The sequence below is a fragment of a genome, unplaced genomic scaffold (assembly GCF_019419815.1).
Source record: "Pyrus x bretschneideri cultivar Hongxiangsu unplaced genomic scaffold, Pyrus_bretschneideri_v1 Contig23, whole genome shotgun sequence".
Classification (NCBI taxonomy): domain Eukaryota; kingdom Viridiplantae; phylum Streptophyta; class Magnoliopsida; order Rosales; family Rosaceae; genus Pyrus; species Pyrus x bretschneideri.
In genome coordinates this window covers 3,615,473-3,633,004 of record NW_025999535.1, presented here as the reverse complement: position 1 = coordinate 3,633,004, position 17,532 = coordinate 3,615,473, and the positions used below count along the sequence as shown (strand labels likewise).

At 40.6% G+C, this 17,532-nt stretch overlaps 5 protein-coding genes across 5 annotated transcripts; 1 reads left to right on the top strand and 4 right to left on the bottom strand.

The window, feature by feature from the left end:
• Positions 1 to 690: 690 nt before the first annotated feature.
• On the bottom strand, positions 691 to 2,756 carry LOC103926878 (peptide-N4-(N-acetyl-beta-glucosaminyl)asparagine amidase A). The gene has a single exon (XM_048585558.1). The coding sequence runs from the start codon at positions 2,722 to 2,724 to the stop codon at positions 880 to 882; it is 1,845 nt and encodes a 614-aa protein (XP_048441515.1). The 5' UTR covers positions 2,725 to 2,756; the 3' UTR covers positions 691 to 879.
• Positions 2,757 to 3,967: 1,211 nt separating this feature from the next.
• Positions 3,968 to 6,866, bottom strand: LOC103926880 (peptide-N4-(N-acetyl-beta-glucosaminyl)asparagine amidase A). The gene is given in 3 exon segments (XM_048585665.1): positions 3,968 to 4,315; positions 4,679 to 5,591; positions 5,593 to 6,866. Coding segments are annotated over 2 exon segments (1,839 nt in total). The 5' UTR covers positions 6,634 to 6,866; the 3' UTR covers positions 3,968 to 4,315; positions 4,679 to 4,793.
• A 242-nt stretch (positions 6,867 to 7,108) lies between these two features.
• On the bottom strand, positions 7,109 to 10,851 carry LOC103926877 (rab3 GTPase-activating protein non-catalytic subunit). The gene is made up of 8 exons (XM_009335759.3): positions 10,434 to 10,851; positions 9,994 to 10,128; positions 9,496 to 9,687; positions 9,206 to 9,267; positions 8,928 to 9,085; positions 7,940 to 8,088; positions 7,696 to 7,839; positions 7,109 to 7,375 (listed from the first exon to the last, which is right to left on the bottom strand). Exons 1-8 carry the CDS (start codon positions 10,776 to 10,778, stop codon positions 7,199 to 7,201), a joined length of 1,362 nt encoding a protein of 453 aa, XP_009334034.2. The 5' UTR covers positions 10,779 to 10,851; the 3' UTR covers positions 7,109 to 7,198.
• A 102-nt stretch (positions 10,852 to 10,953) lies between these two features.
• LOC103926876 lies at positions 10,954 to 12,966 on the top strand. Its single transcript, XM_009335758.3, has one exon. It carries the CDS (start codon positions 10,972 to 10,974, stop codon positions 12,790 to 12,792), a length of 1,821 nt encoding a protein of 606 aa, XP_009334033.2. The 5' UTR covers positions 10,954 to 10,971; the 3' UTR covers positions 12,793 to 12,966.
• A 573-nt stretch (positions 12,967 to 13,539) lies between these two features.
• LOC103926875 (tubby-like F-box protein 7) lies at positions 13,540 to 16,910 on the bottom strand. Its single transcript, XM_009335757.3, has 4 exons — positions 16,429 to 16,910; positions 15,322 to 15,409; positions 14,513 to 14,642; positions 13,540 to 14,307 (listed from the first exon to the last, which is right to left on the bottom strand). The coding sequence occupies exons 1-4, from the start codon at positions 16,777 to 16,779 to the stop codon at positions 13,734 to 13,736; spliced, it is 1,143 nt and encodes a 380-aa protein (XP_009334032.2). The 5' UTR covers positions 16,780 to 16,910; the 3' UTR covers positions 13,540 to 13,733.
• Positions 16,911 to 17,532: the final 622 nt, after the last annotated feature.

Below are 17,532 nucleotides of genomic sequence, written 5' to 3'. Positions count from 1 at the left end.
TGGTGCTCTATTTATGTATTTATTTATATTTCTTTGTTTCTGTTTTTATTGAGTTTCTTCGAGTAGAAAAAAATGGTGAGTTTTTCTTGTTGGAGAAGACAATGGTGAGTTATTGATTCTATAAACTAAATTAAATAATTTTTTGACTGTGCTATTTTATTTTTTTGTTCCAAAAAAAAAAAATAAACTGGAGTTAAAATCTTTGATTCTAATTTAATTTGTTCGAAAATCGTCAAGTTAGCCATTTTTATTTGAAGTATTAAATTAAAATTTTCATTTGCAAATAGTTTTTCGAATTAGTAAATAGTGAGTACTTGATTGAAATATTACCAAATTTCTAATTCCAATAATAAATACATTAATCAATTGAAATAATAAAGTGAGAAATAGAAATTGGAATGTCTTGGAAAAACATTGTGTCATATAGTTGGAGAGAGTGGACTGTCGCAATTCAAGCGAATCCAGAAGAATTCTATGTGGCCCAATATCGTGAATAAGGTAAGGTTTTTATCACAAATTATTTTTGAAATGAATCAAAATCATCATTTTGGTACCTTACTTTCAAAATCAATATGTCGTCACTAACATTCATTATCGCACATCAATTTGATCATTCTGTTAAGATTCCGTCAACTATTTTGTTGGTTTGGACGTGGGACCCACAAATCCAATGAAATAGTGACATGTGGATTACACAACATAACGGTTTTTATTGCAAATGGTGTCTGACATTAATCCAACTCCTAATTTTATTGCAAATATACATTTTTATTTGAGGTACCAACAAACACGAACCCTCCATAAAATTTACCAAAGGAGTCCTTTTCTGCAGCACATGAAGATGCATCGATACGAATGAGCTAGGCACCGTCATTGTTCTCAAGTAAATCCGGGACCAGGAAAGTTCCTTTGAGCACCAAAAGGCCACAGCCTGCTTAAGCCAAAATCCAAATTAGACTCCGGTTTACTGGTGCACGTAAGCCTCACCTTATCATAGAGTATGGTGTAGTTTGAGCTGCTTATGTTTCTGAAATAACAAGATTGGGGACCATCGAATCTATACACTTGCTGTGTACTCCCCAATCCCCTAACTAGCAGATTGTTTTTTACAACGATAATAACCTCGGCAATCTGCAGATTTCGGAGAGAGCTGTTCAAGAATCGTGAACCAGCACTTGCAGACTTCTTCTCAATAAATCCCAATTCGACATTTGTAACGAATGTATATGATTCATTTGCTTGTTCCAAGTAGTCAGTGTACAAGTAAAGAGGAAATGTTTTGTTTGATGATATTGAGTGAATACTGGAGGATGGCGGCCTGATATTGACTGTATCGTTGAAATGGATGGTCTGATTCACTATCTGTGTATTACCATCATTCCTCATGACCATTGTATTACGGTAATGGAAGTCTTGAATCGCATCAGTTGTGACATTCCCATAGGAGGACTTCACCCATCCAGTCGATGACACAGACCTGCCAGCCATTGTCAAAAATGTGCCATTTAAACCCTTGAAATCTGAAACCAATGAAACAACAAGGGGCAAGCTACTATGCTTTGAAAGCTCTCCTTCAGTTTTCGTGCTCTGCTTGTCTAACCAAAGATGCAAATTCGCGTCAACATACCAAACATTCAAGGCATTTGTAACATTAAAACCAAACTTGTGGCTCTTCCCATCCAATATCTTCCCTAAAAAGGGAGTGATTTCAATATCATAAGAAGGGAGATCGAACGAGCCAATTGCAGTAATAGGTCTCCACAGGAGCGGATTGACCCCTCCAGTGAAAATCACAGTAAAAGGCCAGACTGCACCAACAACCTCACCATCTACACTCACCACAACCTCCCTAAAAGGCCCGTTTCCAGGCGTACCGCTAAGATTGTTTGCAGCAATGTACTCATTCGGAACATTTGAATACCAAAACTCATCATTCTCATGAAATGAAACATACACCTCCAACACAGCCCTATAAGCATTCTGTGGAATCTCAAATTCCTTCAACTGTGTATCGGTCGAATTCTGGATTTCAAACCACAACCCATCATTCAAAGGCAGATTTCTCGAAATGGGCAAGATCAAATCCGCCCAAGAATGGTACCCAGAATCCAAATTTACCAAATTTTGCTCATAGTTATAATTCAAATTCTTCTCAGCAGGGTAAAAATGGATGCTAATATTCACATGGTAAATCCCAGTATATGTTTCATTTACCAAATTCCCAAGAAAAACAGCTAGTGTTTGATTGTTCTGAAGCAAAGAATAGTACCTTGTGACGTCCTTCTTGACACTCCAAACAATCCCATTCTGCGTCGGCTCAGCCGTGCAGCCCCTGAGAATCTCAACGCCGCCGAGCCAAACCCCGAAAATCCGATCATATTGCCTCCCTTTGCAGGTGGCTTTCCACTCGAGGACAATTTTGGAAAATGATTGAGATGGGCAGTAGGAGGGAGGGGTGTAGTTAGCAAAGACCGGAGGTTTGCCGTATGTGTACCCGAAGTCGTGCTGGAGAACGTGCTGGGTGCAGGGCTTGGTTTTGGGGAGTTCTATGGGTTCGGTTACTTCGAAGAAGAGAGTTGGTGCGGCGTCGTTTCGAGGGGTGGGCTGGGAGAGGAGCTCGGATCGGAGGAGGTTGAGTTTGTGGACATTGGCGGCAGAAAAGAGTGGTTGGTGAAGGAGGAGGAGGAGGAGGAGGAGGAGGAGGAGGGCCAACGGAGAGCCCATGAGCGACTGGCTGGTGGTCGAGCTGTCTGTTGCTTCGGTGAGTTATTGATTCTATAAACTGAATTAAATAATTTTTTTAGGGCAGTTCCACTGTGGGGTTCCACTGTGGGAAAGGCCCCAGCCTATCCACTATTTAATTCATCTAATAAACAGTAATTGCTATTAATAAACAGTAATTATTTTTTGCATCTTCACCCTTACACTTAAATAGCCCTAACAATAGGTAGATGAAATAATAGTATTTTTTGTAACTTGCTTGGAATTTCCCATGCACTCTCCACTCCCTCACGTCACTCCCTTTCTTTCCACTCATCTTTCTCACTTCTCTCCATTTTTCTGAAGTTCCTCTATCTCTCTCTCTAAGCTCTCAACACTTTCACTCTCTCTAGAGCTTTGAGAGCTCTCACCCACTTTCCTCTAAACAAATCAAACTCCAAAACCATGAAACCTTAATCTCTGGGACTAAAGGATCCTAGCTATACCGTTGCATGCGTCATCGGACCATCACGGTGTAAACCACCATTGAAGCCAAGCGCTTCAAGATCTGAAACTCGGTTCGATTTTTTTTCGATTTTTCGATTTCGGTTCGGTGTTCGATCCCTTTTTTTCGGTTTTCGATTTTTTGAAGCCACCCCTACTCATCTCTATTAGAAAGATAGTACAAATGACAGGCTAAACTACAGTGCACTCAAAATTGTAAGGGTAATTCATCTACTTTTTTAGTCTTAAATAGTCCGGTTGGCTTGAACGAACTGGAGAAAGAACCAGGAAAAGACCGCCAAAATTGTGTCACGTTTCTCTAATTTTATGTTTGGATAAAGGACTTTCAAGGTCTCGTTTAAAAAGTTCTCTCTAATATTATAGCATCTAGTCATTTTTGAAGTTTCTCCACCTGATTTTATGTAGTGCATTCCTAAGTAATTTAGTCTTAAGCTCAATCAACTCGTTTTAGCGCGTTCAAAAAAACCATTGAAAACCCTCCCAATGACTAAGGAGTTGGATTATAACAGCTTTTGACATCTGGTATCAAAAAGCGTTGGGCGGCAAAGAAAGGGGTTGGAAGTCTCATATTGGGTTCAACCGCGGAGCTAGGAATTTATATTAGAGTGGGCTAATATTTTACTTGTCTTGTTGCCCGAGTACATTTGCGTATTTTTTTCCTACCGTACCTGCCTATTGAGTTTTGAGTCGAATGTTTAGTGTTGTGGTATGAAGGTCTTGTACACAGGTCTATATATACATATGAAAGAAATAGAACGTGGAATTGATAAATGATCTCTCTCAATGACGATCCATGAAGACTATGCCACATGTATCGATCAAACCAAGACATGATATACATCAACAAAGTCAACACAAATCATATTGCGCCTCATCATATCAGTAAAACATCAGAAGACTTAAGTCAAGCAAATTGATCCCTAGACAACATTGTCGACCTCTTCACAAAGTCACTGTCAAAGTCTACCTTCCAGATGCTTGTTTGAGAAATTGGTATGCTTCGACCATTTCGGTGTGCCAGAAGTAGCAAAATACTGCAACCTATGTACAGATTTGGTTTGTCAAAACCTCTACAGCAAAATACTGCAACCTACATACACATTTTGTTTGTCAATAACCTCTACTTATGATCCTTTATAGGTCTTCTTGTGAATAACAGTCTTTGAATCTGAGTTTATGTAATCAAAGGATGATATCATTTATCGAACGAATTTGACAATGTAGAATTTTTTTTTAAATTTTTTATCAAGCCTTTAGAAGCTCAATCGATATGAACACCTTAACTAGATTCTAGAAGATGAACGTCGATTATACTGAGATAACACAGGTTGACATGATCCAGTTTTCAGAAATCAATCAATTCCAAGCAAAACCATAACCATTTTAATGTACATACCTTAACTAGATTCTAGAAGAATATCCACAAAAATAAAATTAAGTACAAAATACTTACATTTTTATTTGAGGTACCAACAAACAGGAACCCTCCTTAAAATTTACCAAGGGCGTCCTTTTCTGTAGCACATTAAGATGCGTTGATATGAATATGCTAGGCACCGTCGTTGTTCTCAGGTAAATAGGGGACCAGGAAAGTTCCTTTGAGCACCAAAAGGCCACAGTCTGCTTAAGCCAGAATCCAAATTAGACTCTGATATTTTGGTGCACGTAAACCTCACCTTATCATAGAGTATGGTGTAGTTTGAGCTGCTTATGTTCCTGAAGTAACAGGACTTCCCACCATCGTATCTATACACTTGCTGTGTACTCCCCAATCCACTAACTACCAAATTGTTTTTTACAACCATATAACCTTCGCCATTCTGCAGATTTCTGAGAGAGCTGTTCGAGAATTGTGAACCAGCACTTGCAGACTTCTTCTCAGTAAATCCCAGTTCAACATTTGTACCCAACTTATATGTTTCATTTGCTTGTTCCAAGTAGTCAGTGTACAAGTAAAGAGGAAATGTTTTGTTTGATGACACTGAGTGAATACTAGAGGATGGCGGCGTGATTTGAACTGTATCGTTGAAATGGATGATCTGATTCACTATCTGCGTATCCCCACCATTCTTCATGACCATTGTATTACTGTAATGGAAGTCTTGAATCGAATCAGTTGTGATATTCCCATAGGAGGACTTCACCCATCCAGTCGATGACACAGACCTGCGGGCCCTTGTCAAAAATGTGCCATTTAAACCCTTGAAATCTGAAACCAATGAAACAACAAGGGGCAAGCTACTATGCTTCGAAAGCTCTCCTTCAGTTTTCGTGCTCTGCTTGTCCAACCAAAGATGCAAATTCGCGTCAACGAACCAAACGTTCAAGGCATTTGTAACATTAAAACCAAACTTGTGGCTCTTCCCAGTCCAATATCTTCCCTAAAAAGGGTGTGATTTCAATATCATAAGAAGGGAGATCGTATGAGCCAATTGCAGTAATAGGTCTCCACAGGAGCGGATTGACCCCTCCAGTGAAAATCACAGTAAACGGCCAGACTGCACCAACAACCTCACCATCTAAACTCACCACAACCTCCCTAAAAGGCCCGTTTCCAGGCGTGCTAAGATTGTTTGCAGCAATGTACTCATTCGGAGCATTTGAATACCAAGATTCATCGTTCTCATGGAATGAAACATACACCTCCAACACAGCCCTATAAGCATTCTGCGGAATCTCAAATTCCTTCAACTGTGTATCAGTCGAATTCTGGATTTCAAACCACAACCCATCATTCAAAGGCAGATTTCTCGAAATGGGCAAGATCAAATCCGCCCAAGAATGGTACCCAGAATTCAAATTTTCCAAATTTCCCAACTTTTGCTCATAATTATGATTCAAAATCTTCTCAGCAGGGTAAAACAGGATGCTAATATTCACATGGTAAATCCCAGTATACGTTTTATCTATCAAATTCCCAAGATAAACAGCTAGTGTTTGATCGTTCTGAAGCAAAGAATAGTACCTTGTGATGTCCTTCTCGACAATCCAAACAATCCCATTCTGCGTCGGCTCAGCCGTGCAGCTCCTGAGAAGCTCAACGCCTCCGAGCCAAACCCCGAAAATCCGATCAAATTGCCTCCCTTTGCAGGTGGCTTTCCACTCGAGGACAATTTTGGAAAATGATTGAGATGGGCATTCCGAGGGAGGGGAGTAGTTAGCAAAGACTGGAGCTTTGCCGTATGTGTAGCCGAAGTCGTGCTGGAGAAGGAGCTGGGTGCAGGGCTTGGTTTTGGGGAGTTCTATGGGTTTGGTTACTTCGAAGAAGAGAGTTGGTGCGGCGTCATTTTGAGGGGTGGGTTGGGAAAGGAGCTCGGGTCGGTGAAGGTTGAGTTTATGGACATTGGCGGTGGAAAAGAGTGGTTGGTGGAGGAGGAAGAGGAGGACGAGGGCCAACGGAGAGGCCATGAGTGACTGACCGGTGGTTCAGCTGCCTGTTGCTTTGGTGGGTTTTACTTTATTTTGGTGCTACTATTTATTTGTTTATTTATTTACTTATTTTTTTTATTTCTGTTTTATTAAGTATCTTGAAGAAGAAAACAATGATGAGTTTGTTTTGTTGGAGAAGAAAGCAATGGTGAGTTATGGATTCTATAAACTGAATTAAATAATTTTCTAGATGTACTAATTGATTTTCATTCTAAAAGAAATTTAAGTGAAATTAAAATTCTTGATTCAGATTCATTTCGTCCGAAAATCATGTAGATTAATTGTTTTTATTTGTTGAAAAATCAAATTTAAATTTTCATTTGCAAATGGCTTGTACGAATTTGTAAGTAGTTGATTAAAACATTACCAAATTTCTAATTCCATTAATAATAAATACCATAATCTGTGTATAGAGAGTTTAACAAACTAGTCGGGCAAGCTAAAACTTTTTGAGTGGCGCAAGAATCATCATATTTTTCATAAAATATATCCCATTTCATTACATAAACTCTCAGATTTACAAATTATCTGATATTACACGCAATTAAAGAGTTCGATTCAAAACTGATATTTGACCAGAGTCGCCATTCAATAAGAAAACCTCCAACGGAACATAAGGAGAGGCGAGCGACGAACCAAATCTGTACGTAGGTTGCAGTATTTTGCTACCTTTGGCACACTGAAATGCTCGAAGCCTTGGTCCGGTCCTCATCTGCCAAATCTGCGTGACATTGCCACAAATATTAATAGAAATTAAGTGCAGGTTTGATCTTAATCACTTGAATTACTATCTCATTATTGTAAATACAAGAACTATATAAAAAAAAAAAAAAAAAAGAGGAATTTTAACGAAAAGCTTCCGGTACTGTTCACTTTAACGAAAAACCACATTTTTACACTAAAAAGTCAATCATGGTACTATTCACTTTGCCCTTTATTTGTCCTTATCGTTAAAACTCAAAGTTTTTAAACCATTTTTCATTAGTTTTGGATGTCAGACAAAGGAGATGTGGTTCCAGGAGGCAATGGTAAAAAACCTACCTCGACAATTCCTTTTCGAGGGGCATGAATAGCCAAACACAGGCAGTAATCACTCTTCGTGGGTTCATAATACCTAGAACTGGAAGCTGCAGTATCTTTTTTGACGAGCATCTCCATGAATAGGCAACTAGCATCCCGATATCCCTGCAAATCAACTCATACCACCATCAGGGAAAAACAACTACATCAAAAATGAAATTTTTTACAATCAATGTAATTCAATGTAAAGTTTCTGTGAGAAAACCTTCCACAGCCGCACTATCACAAGTGCTTGAGTATCTAAGAGCAATATTCGACCAAGTGAATCTGTAATCGCAGCCAATGTACCACTAGGTGATAACGTAAGCTTCTCACCCTTTCTTGGGAAATCCTTCAAACATGTCAATGGTGAAGCTGTCACAAATCATATCAAAAGTGAGCGGAAAAGAGTTTAAATGCAGTTGATTAATGATTGGTAAGTAGGCCTCCAAATCCACGAAGAAAAAATTCAATATTATAATAGTACTTAAGACCTTAGGCCTCGTTTGTTGTCTAGGATTGGATTGGAATCGATCCACTATATGAAGGTATGTTGAAGAAAGAAACGAAAAAATTGTGTCCACTTGAAGGTAGAAGATGGATTACTCATTAAGAAAACTTATTCATTCCACTCCTCCCCAAAATGGTAGGATTAGAAGGGATAAGTTTTCTTCATGTCTAATACCCTTCAAATCGCCTCAAATTTTAAAATCACCCACGACATACCCTGAATTTATGAGCCAAGCCATTCAATCCTAGGCACCAAATGATCCCTTATGGTTTAATTCCATTTGAGCTGACAATAATAACCAAGTTGTATCACTCATCTCCTTAGACTTGATTGAATGTTGCACACACAGAGGAACTGAAGTATGTACTTTTAGTTCCATTACCAGTCCAAAAGCATGCTCGTGCATATTTAAAAATTTCGTCTTATAAAAAGTTATTGTTATTTATTTTGATACCATAGTAGTAAACTTCCAAGAGCCAACAAAGTATGGAAAACACAAATAGTCATGCAAGTAGGGGACACGACCACCACAGACAAGGATGCAAGGGAAGTAGTTACTTTCAAGATGAGTTACCATTTCTCTGTTCTTTGTACTTATAATCTCGTCCTTCTTTCATTTATACATTCGAGTGAAAAACTACACAATTGTACTTAGGCAACAATCATAAACTTTAAGTTAATAACTACAGTAAATTAATCTCACCTCGTGCAAATGGTTGAGGTTTCTCCTCTGATTTTTTAGGTGAACCCTGGTCACTCCGCCAAATCATTTTTGATAATGAAGCGATTGTCGAAAATGTTGCAGGCACAACTCTAGACAAGATTGCTCCGACCAAAGACCTATTTTTGTCTTCTGAAAGCCTTTACATGGAGAAACAAAATGTAGTTAATAAATATGAGCACTCTTAAGTGAAACAAATATAAGACTGCACTTAACACTAAGTGAGAATCCTGTCAGTTGTATCATCCCACCACACTAACCTGAAGGCTGAAATCACGGCATCCTCTCCAACAGTTATTCCACAGTAATAATGTTCACTTGACTGCCCAACAATAAAAAGCAGCTGAATTCAAATCCAGAATAACTTCAGAAGGTTTTCCATGATTTATAGGGAAAAACACCAGAAGCATTGCTATCAGAAAAACTACGAAAAATTGATCATCTCCTTTTGTCATGTTTTGGATGCAATGTGTGTTTTTATAATCTTTCTCCATTTCATGCAATTAAAAGAGAAAGCATCAGAATATTTAAATAAGCAGGGTGAATATACCTGGATTTCCATCAGTGGCGGAGGCATAATGCCAGTAATTGCTGCATCAGCACAGGTACCATACTTGCTGACACTCCATAACTGGTAAGGTAATTTACCATAGGAATGTCCAAAATCATCTGAGCCTCGCTTTTTGGGTGTTTGATCCCAAAAACGAGACTGTGTATCTTGAAACCACTGGTGCAACATATTCTACATTCCAAGCATGTAAAAAATATTACGAGAACCCACATTGATTGAGCTTCTAACGCTAGAAGCAACTCCAAAATTTAAACCAGAAAATAAGGGGGACCTAAACTTTTTCCAAGTCTCTGCCAATAGACATCACATACAATCTTCTTAATTAAAACTTATCTCTACATTACAAGTGAAAGTATGTGAAATTACAGCTAAAACTCTTCATAATTCAAGACACATGCTTCATGCTTCATGCTCAAAGATGACATTACTGCTAAAACTCTTCATAGCAAGGAATGACAAAACAAAAAGTTTCCCTACCTGAATATCCGAGCCATCAAAACGAGCAACTATGCCAGGCATAACGACACAAACCTCCTCTGAGGATGTTTCATGGGTCAAGTCTCTCTTCGTTCCACGGACCCTCAACCTTATAATCCGCACAGGATACACCATCTGTAAATCCACAAACACATTAAAGTTGCATGACCAAGAGCATAACTCAAGTTTCCAACAGACGATGTACCATAAGTAATCATAATGGCATATAAACAATCATATATGCAAAATCTAAACTAATTAAAGTCAATAACTCAACAGTTCAATAATCAATACCAGAAATAACCACAATGACATACAAAATCGTTGCGTTTACTAACTAACCCCACGTGCAAAAAGTCTAACAAAACCAATAAAATTCACATCATTCTAAGAAAAATGCTCATCTAATCAAACCCAAATCACCAATTTAGCAGCTTTACCTGTCTATGAATCAAACCGCCACCCAAAGAGAAAAAGAGGAGATACCCAGACGAAGTCCCGGCCACAACCACCCTTATCTCGTCAAACACCAACCACTCCACCGCCGTGACGAACTCCGCCTCGATCGGGGACAATTCAGGTCGGATCTTGAGCCGGGTCCCGTCAGATTCGGACCAACCGAGAACCACAATAACGGACCGGTTGGCGAGCGCGATCGAGTGGGTATCGAGGGCGCAGAGGAGGTTGGGGTTGTCGACGAGCCAGCCTTCCTTTCCCGCCCCTAGCTCGCCGAGCTCCTCGCAGGCTATGCTGCCCAGCTCCGTCGTATGAGTTCGCTTCATCATGGTTGATTGATTGGATCGGACTCGGAAATGGAGAAGAAGGAAGACGAAGCAACAGGTGGAGATCTATAGGCACTAAACGGCACCGTTTACCCGTTTTATAGTAAAATGTTGGAGTGCACTAAACGGCGTCGTTTATCCGTTTACTCATCACTAATTAACGACCGAGCTGGTCTGATCCTCCGAGAAATCGAAAATGCTGAGTAAAGACCCCTCCCTCTCTAAAACCCTAAACCCCTCTCTCTTCCTCCTCACGCCATTCTCCAATCCTCTCCGCAAAACCCTAACCCTAAAACCCTTCACCAGGGCCCCCAAAACCCTCTCCATCAGCTCATCCTCCCAATTCCAGCTAAATTCCGACCCCAATTTCACATTTTCCCGCCAAATTCCCCATCTACGGCGGGACCTCCGCTCGTTCGCCGGCCGGAGCAAGAAGAAGGCCGGAGGCGGACCGTCGCCGGGCCGAATCGAGGGTAACGCGGATTCTCGCCGGGAGGTGAGGGAAAATGCTCGCCGGAAAAGCAAAAGGCTCGCCGAGTCCAATTTCTATCGGCTCAAGAACCAGAGCCGGAAGTACGCCGATAACTTCACCGAGGACGAGCTCCAGCAAATCGGGCTCGGGTATGACCGGATGGTCCGGTTCATGGAGAAGGACGACCCCAATTTGCGCCACCCGCATGACTGGTACAAGTACGGAGAATTCGGGCCGTATTCCTGGCGCGGGGTCGTCGTCGGCCAACCGGTGCGGGGAAGGTTTACCGACGAGAGGGTGACGATTATTGGGGAAGTAAAGGACCAGGAGGAGTGGGAAAAGATTGAGCAATTTGAGATGAGCCAAGATTTTGGGAAGAGATTGGGGCAATTGGATAGAAGCAAAGGGAGGAAGTACTTTTGGGTGTTTGTGAGGCACCCGAGGTGGCGGCTTTCGGATTTTCCGTGGCAGCAGTGGACTTTGGTGTGTGAGGTGGTGGTGGAAGGCGAAAAGCAGAGGCTGGACAAGTGGAGTTTGATGGGCAGGCTTGGGAATTTGACTAGATCTTTGATAACAAAGTGTGCAGCTTGGTTTAGACCCGATATTATATATGTGAAGAGGCCAGTTTATCAGTGTAGGTTCGAGCCTCAGGACGATTTTTTCAAGGTGTTGACCCCATTTCTTGATCCGAAAACGGAGGAGGATTACTTGTTTGAGCTGGAGAGAGCTGATGGGAGTGTTGAAATGTGCACTTACTTTGGTGGGTTGTGTAAGATTGTGAAGGTGAATCAGAAGGCGATTGTGGATGATGTGGTGAAGGGTTTTGAGAAGTTGAGTGATGAGGAGAAGTCAAGGTGTTTGGGGTTTTTGCTGAAGAATCATCCGGTTCAGTTGTTGCATCCGTATACGAAGGAGTGGAAGGCCAAGTTGGAGGAGTGGGAGTTGGGTTGTGATGCACCGGATGATGATAATGAGGGCAGCGGCATCAATGTGGCCGAGAAGGAGTTTACAGAGTGGGTTGAGGATGACGAGGTTGATAATGAGGAGGATAATGTTGTTATGGAAATGGAAGATGGTGATGAGAGTGAATTTGAGGATGATGATGAGGAGGAAGATGACGGAGACGATGAATTGGGAGTTGATGCGGAAGAGTTGAGTGAAGAAGAGGATGAGAAGTACTGGGAGGAGGAGTTTGAAAAGGCGGTGAGTAGCTCGGATGCAATGGAAAAGCTAGCAAAACAGAGTGTAGAGGCAACTACGGAGTACTATAAGAAGCAATTGAGGACAATGGAAGGGTACAAAAATCAAAACTTGGAGGACGACGAAGATGGTGATGGTGATGAAACCGCCATGAGGGGAAAACGACCGACAGTGAGTGCTGAAGAATGGAAGGTAGCTGGCTATGGTCCATGGAGGAAAAGGATCAAGAAGAGTAAGATTCCTCCGCAGCTGTTTTTGCGAGCAGCGGTTCGACCCTTCACTTACAGAAATCTTGTGAAGGAGATAGTTTTGACTAGGCATGGAATTGTGGATGGTGATTTTTGAGGAAAGACTTGAAGAAGCATTTGCATTTCTTGAAATTTGCCTCTTGTTCGGATGACTGTATCGACTAGTTTTTAGCACATTGCAGAGAGTAGATGTATCTTACTGAATCAATCTCAATGAAATTTGATGTATTTAAAATTCGTTGAGGCGCATTCTGCCCAACCTTTGAATCAATTCTTGCTCCACTATTATTTGGGGGTTTTTTTTTTTTTTTATGAGAAAAACCACCAAGGTGGGAAATTCTGCTGTTTGGTTTGTTGCGCGTTTAGGAAGATGGGAGGGCTTCTTCAACACTGCAATGCAATATTAAAGACGAAGTTTTCAATGGATGAGTTTCTTATTTGAAAAAAGCGTTTGTCTTTTAGTGTGACAATCGCACCGCTGCGTTAAGATTAAAGAATACAAATCTAGAACTTGCAAGGTTTCAATGGATGGCTTGATGGCTTCATCCTTCAGAGGATCATAATATCCAAAAATATCTAAAATACTCCGCCACGACTTCGAGCCCTTAGATCCAATACAACGGATTCACAGAAAATTGGACGACCAATGGATTGGATCTAAAGAGATCTTAGTGGCAGAGTATTCAATAGCCCGGGGTATTATAGCTTCGCTGTCATATCTTGGGGTGAAAAAATCAAATCAATCTTTCATTCAAAGCCATTGAGATGTGACATGAATGTAAAATCGACCCCCTTCGACGTCTTACAATTATTTCTAAAATTTACATATATTAAAAACCGCCAATGATTTCAACAGCCAGCCCATGACAAAATCATACAAAAGCAATATTTACATAATAAGCATCGTCCAACCAAAACTGAACCGTTGAAATTTCTTATGTAGAGCGGAGAACACAAGGAAATCTCCACCGGCACCAGCACCGGCACTCTTTAAATATAACATTAAGAGAGAAAAAATCAATACAAAAGAAATAACCTTTACTCACAAGCCAGTTTGGTGCCAAAGCTGGTAAGGCAAATAGCAAATGCCTGGAAGGCTGACAAGGGCTGCCTATAATCCATGGTAAATGTATCATCACCAACTTTCCCGAACTGGAGAACCGTTTCTTCGTCTCCTTTCCCTCCTGGCAGGCTTGGGTCCCCAGTTGCAACCAGTTGAAAGTTCTTTACTGATGCCACCGTGACCCGACCATGGAAATTCAAACACCAGCACTGCAACTGATCATGCCATCTTGGAGCTTTGTTCCTCAAGACAGTGTAGCCGTAACTGGTAGAAGCTGTTTTCTTCAACTTACATTTGTCCATGGGTTTTTCAATGGCAGTTTCATCTGATGGTGGGCAATTAAGCGGGCAAATCATCCTTCTTGGACCTCTTGATTTTAGAAGGTTGAATTTGTAAGAGACCTGCCCAACTTCAAAGTTGCCTGCCGGAACTTGGGGGCTTATTTGCTTGCTTGCAAAACGACGGGTAGACCTACTGCTTGCAGGCTTTGCACCACTATGCGGTGGCTGGCTATCATAGATTGTAAAATTGGTGCCCAGAAAATCTGAGCTGCAAAAGTTCAAGAAATCGTGTTTAACATTCAAATTTGTTCTTGTAATCCAATGGAATGCAAATTACTAAAAACTCACTACCAAGCTGGCTCTGAATTCTACAAAATGAGGATAACATGTCAGCCAAACTTGGTAAAAAACCTCTCACTGACATACCGAAAAATGGTCCTCTAACTTAACTTCCTTTCACAAAAAAGTCTTACCTTAATTTTCCTACATAAGCATTGCTTCCTTGGGATATGTCATCAGCATCAAGTGATATTATATACTCGGTGTGTGAGCCATGCCTATATCTCCGTGCAGCTAAAAGAAACTTTCCCTTATCGGTGAATGCTGGACGAAGAGAGGAAAAAAATTGCATGAGAATAAGAAACCATTCAACAATAAGCATCACGCAAGCTGTCAAGAACCACTAAAAAAAAAGTATCAAATAACACAATAGATCAACTGCATACAATAGGAGGATGAGAATTAAGAAGGCAGCAAGAGTCACTATAGCCCTGATCTTCTGCAAACTTAAAGTTCACAGTAAGTTAAACATCTCAAACTTAAAGGTCTATTTTACAAAGTTTTTTTCAGCATCGACTACGTGCCCCTCAAAAATTTCTTCTTCAGGCAAATGATAGCAGTTTAAAACCTATATCTCTCTAATTGTTAGAGCTATGACCCGTCCTTTCACATGTAATTAGGTTGGGTCAGGCTGCGAACCAAATTAATATCAAGTCGAAAACTATTTAAGACCACGAAATCAAGGGTTTTGTTTGACAATTCTAAGATTGCCCAAATCCTGCTAAGTCAAGTCAACTTAGCAATTCAATCGCCAGAAAATTCCTCCATTTCTTCAAGCACATTAAAGTCAACTTAAACAGGTTTGGCCCAAGAAATTTGCCCCTTTCAGATATTGGCTTCGGTGACATGCATGTCAAAGTTTTCATATCGTACAGCAAAACAGCTTTTGAAGACACATAGGAGGAGGAAGTCATTCGGAAGTTGTTCTCATATACATACTCACATGGGGTAAGTGCTAGATAAAGGTAAAACGTTGAGGTCTTCTTGTTTCGTTTTATTAGACATTGGTGGGTAAAATCGTGTGGCCCTGGCTGCAAGAATAAAAAAAAGTATAAGATCATCAGTTTCAGATCAATTTATTAAATACCACTACATTTAAACCATTTAACACATTATTATTGTCAACGATAAACCGGAAGCAACTTAATATTAAAACTTCAATCTCTCTTCAAGAGATGACTAAAAACCAGCTATACCAGAAGCAGAAAAGAAACAATCTTCATATATCATTCTCTTTTCCCTGTAAGAACTATCATTGAAGTATAACAATAATCCGCCATAAAATCCCTAATTTCTTCACTAACAACATTACCGGTTTAGATTTTAGTTCTGCTAAATGGAGACATAACTTTATGGTAGATTTCATAAAATTTATTGCTTTTCAGACAAAACAAAAGATTCAAAACAATATATGAAATACAAATGGCTGGGTACTTACGGGCAAGAGCATATATAACTACCAAATGTTTGGTATATTTCAAGGCATGCACCTTCTTAACAATGCACTTCAAATTTTACTCACTTAGTTCATAACTATGCCAATTCGCTCTGATCACAGGCAAACCCCGCTATGACTTTGCGAACCATAAAGATTTTAAACTACCTAGTCCTTGATCTTGCGATCATCCAATAAAATCACTTATAATTTCAGACTTCAATCGTAAATTTCATTTTGAAACCAATCACGATATCATTATCAAAGGGGAAAAATGTTGAGCTAATCCTGCAAAAGAATACAAATGCGGTGTCTCAAAGGATGAACCTCCTTAAAAATGCACATTCTTCGAAAGTCAGTCGCTTTTTTCGGATCTGATCACAGATGAACCCCATTATGACTCTGCAACCCATTAAAGTTTCAGATTTCTACAGCGAATTTCAACACGTCTTTCGAAAACTGCATGATGATCTTCCACCAAAATAACAATTTTCCAAACAATCCTGATCGATCTCCTCAGAACTATTCAAATTCCAGATTACACAAACTTGCTTAACCTAAATTCTCCTAAAAAGTGAATAAACAAATCGAAAACTATATCGCCAAAGGGAATACCTGTTTAAGGCACGAAGGGAAGGTGATTTTTCCACTGTACGAAGGCGACCGCGCGATCTCCTTGGTGATATCCCTCCACCGCTTGCAGACACAGGCACAAGCGACCACGTTTTGGCGGTGAGGCCATTTGTCCTCGCTAGCCTCCACTCTCCGTATGATCTCGCCGAGGAGCTCCGGGAGCATAGCCGACCACGAAGACGACGACGAGTCGGGACAGTCTGCGACGCGGTCCAACTCGGCCGCGTCTCGGACGACTCGGCCGTCCCCCCCACGCGCCTGATCCTCGTCGCCGAACAATTCCCTGAACGATTTGGAGAATTTCCGGGAGAGAAAGGCTTTCCGCAGAGCCATAGCTTCGAATTGGGGCTCTAGGGTTAGGGTTAGGGTTCCGATCTCGAACTCATTGCGAAGGAGAAGCAGTTTTTTTTGGGTTTGGAGAGAGAGAGAGAACGAGAGTGGTAGGGGTTGATGGTGATTGAGAAACTGAATTTTGATATCGGGACGAGGCTGTGACGGGTGAGGTATGGGAGGCCAGTGCATAGCGAGGAGCGGACGCGTGGCGACAGATGGAAAGAGGCGTTGGGTGACGTGGGGGTGAGGTTAGCGGTGTTGTGAACGCGTGGTGGGCGTTTGACTGGGGCTATTAAATTTAAACGTAACCGCTGAAAGCCGGTAATGGCACGGCAGAATACTGTCAGTCAGTAACCAGTGACGGCCAGTTATTGCTTGGACTTTGTTTACCTGTCTCTCCGATTAGATTCTGAATCCCTGTCATCAAATTCAACAAGTTTGAGAATTTTCACGATTGAAATTTGATTTAATAGATATAAACAGATGTCTATTTTAAAGTTATAATAACTTTAACTGTTCGATGACATTTTAACGGTTCAGATCCCCAAATTTAATGGATTTGGTGAAACCGTCCCTTTCCTCTCCAATTTACTCTATATTTTGTAAGGGGTGTGCTCACACTCATATTTTACTTCTCTCACACCCTTGATAATTTTTGTCCATTGATCTTATTCAATTCATCTGATCCGACGATTGAAAATTAAAAATATATGTGAGAAGTAAAATGAGATGTGTGGATATCACATCCCATTT

Bases quoted from the DNA above. Each gene is read 5' to 3' on its own strand.
- LOC103926878 (XM_048585558.1), bottom strand. From the start codon at position 2,724: ATGGGCTCTCCGTTGGCCCTCCTCCTCCTCCTCCTCCTCCTCCTCCTC.
- LOC103926877 (XM_009335759.3), bottom strand. From the start codon at position 10,778: ATGATGAAGCGAACTCATACGACGGAGCTGGGCAGCATAGCCTGCGAG. The intron at 9,688-9,993 runs GTAGGGAAACTT...CTTGGAATGTAG, and splicing joins TTGATGGCTCGGATATTCAG to AATATGTTGCACCAGTGGTT. The intron at 7,376-7,695 runs GTAGGTTTTTTA...AATGTCACGCAG, and splicing joins CTCGAAAAGGAATTGTCGAG to ATTTGGCAGATGAGGACCGG.
- LOC103926876 (XM_009335758.3), top strand. From the start codon at position 10,972: ATGCTGAGTAAAGACCCCTCCCTCTCTAAAACCCTAAACCCCTCTCTC.
- LOC103926875 (XM_009335757.3), bottom strand. From the start codon at position 16,779: ATGGCTCTGCGGAAAGCCTTTCTCTCCCGGAAATTCTCCAAATCGTTC. The intron at 14,643-15,321 runs GTGAGTATGTAT...CTCTTCGTCCAG, and splicing joins TTATCTAGCACTTACCCCAT to CATTCACCGATAAGGGAAAG. The intron at 14,308-14,512 runs GTAAGACTTTTT...GAACTTTTGCAG, and splicing joins GCTTATGTAGGAAAATTAAG to CTCAGATTTTCTGGGCACCA.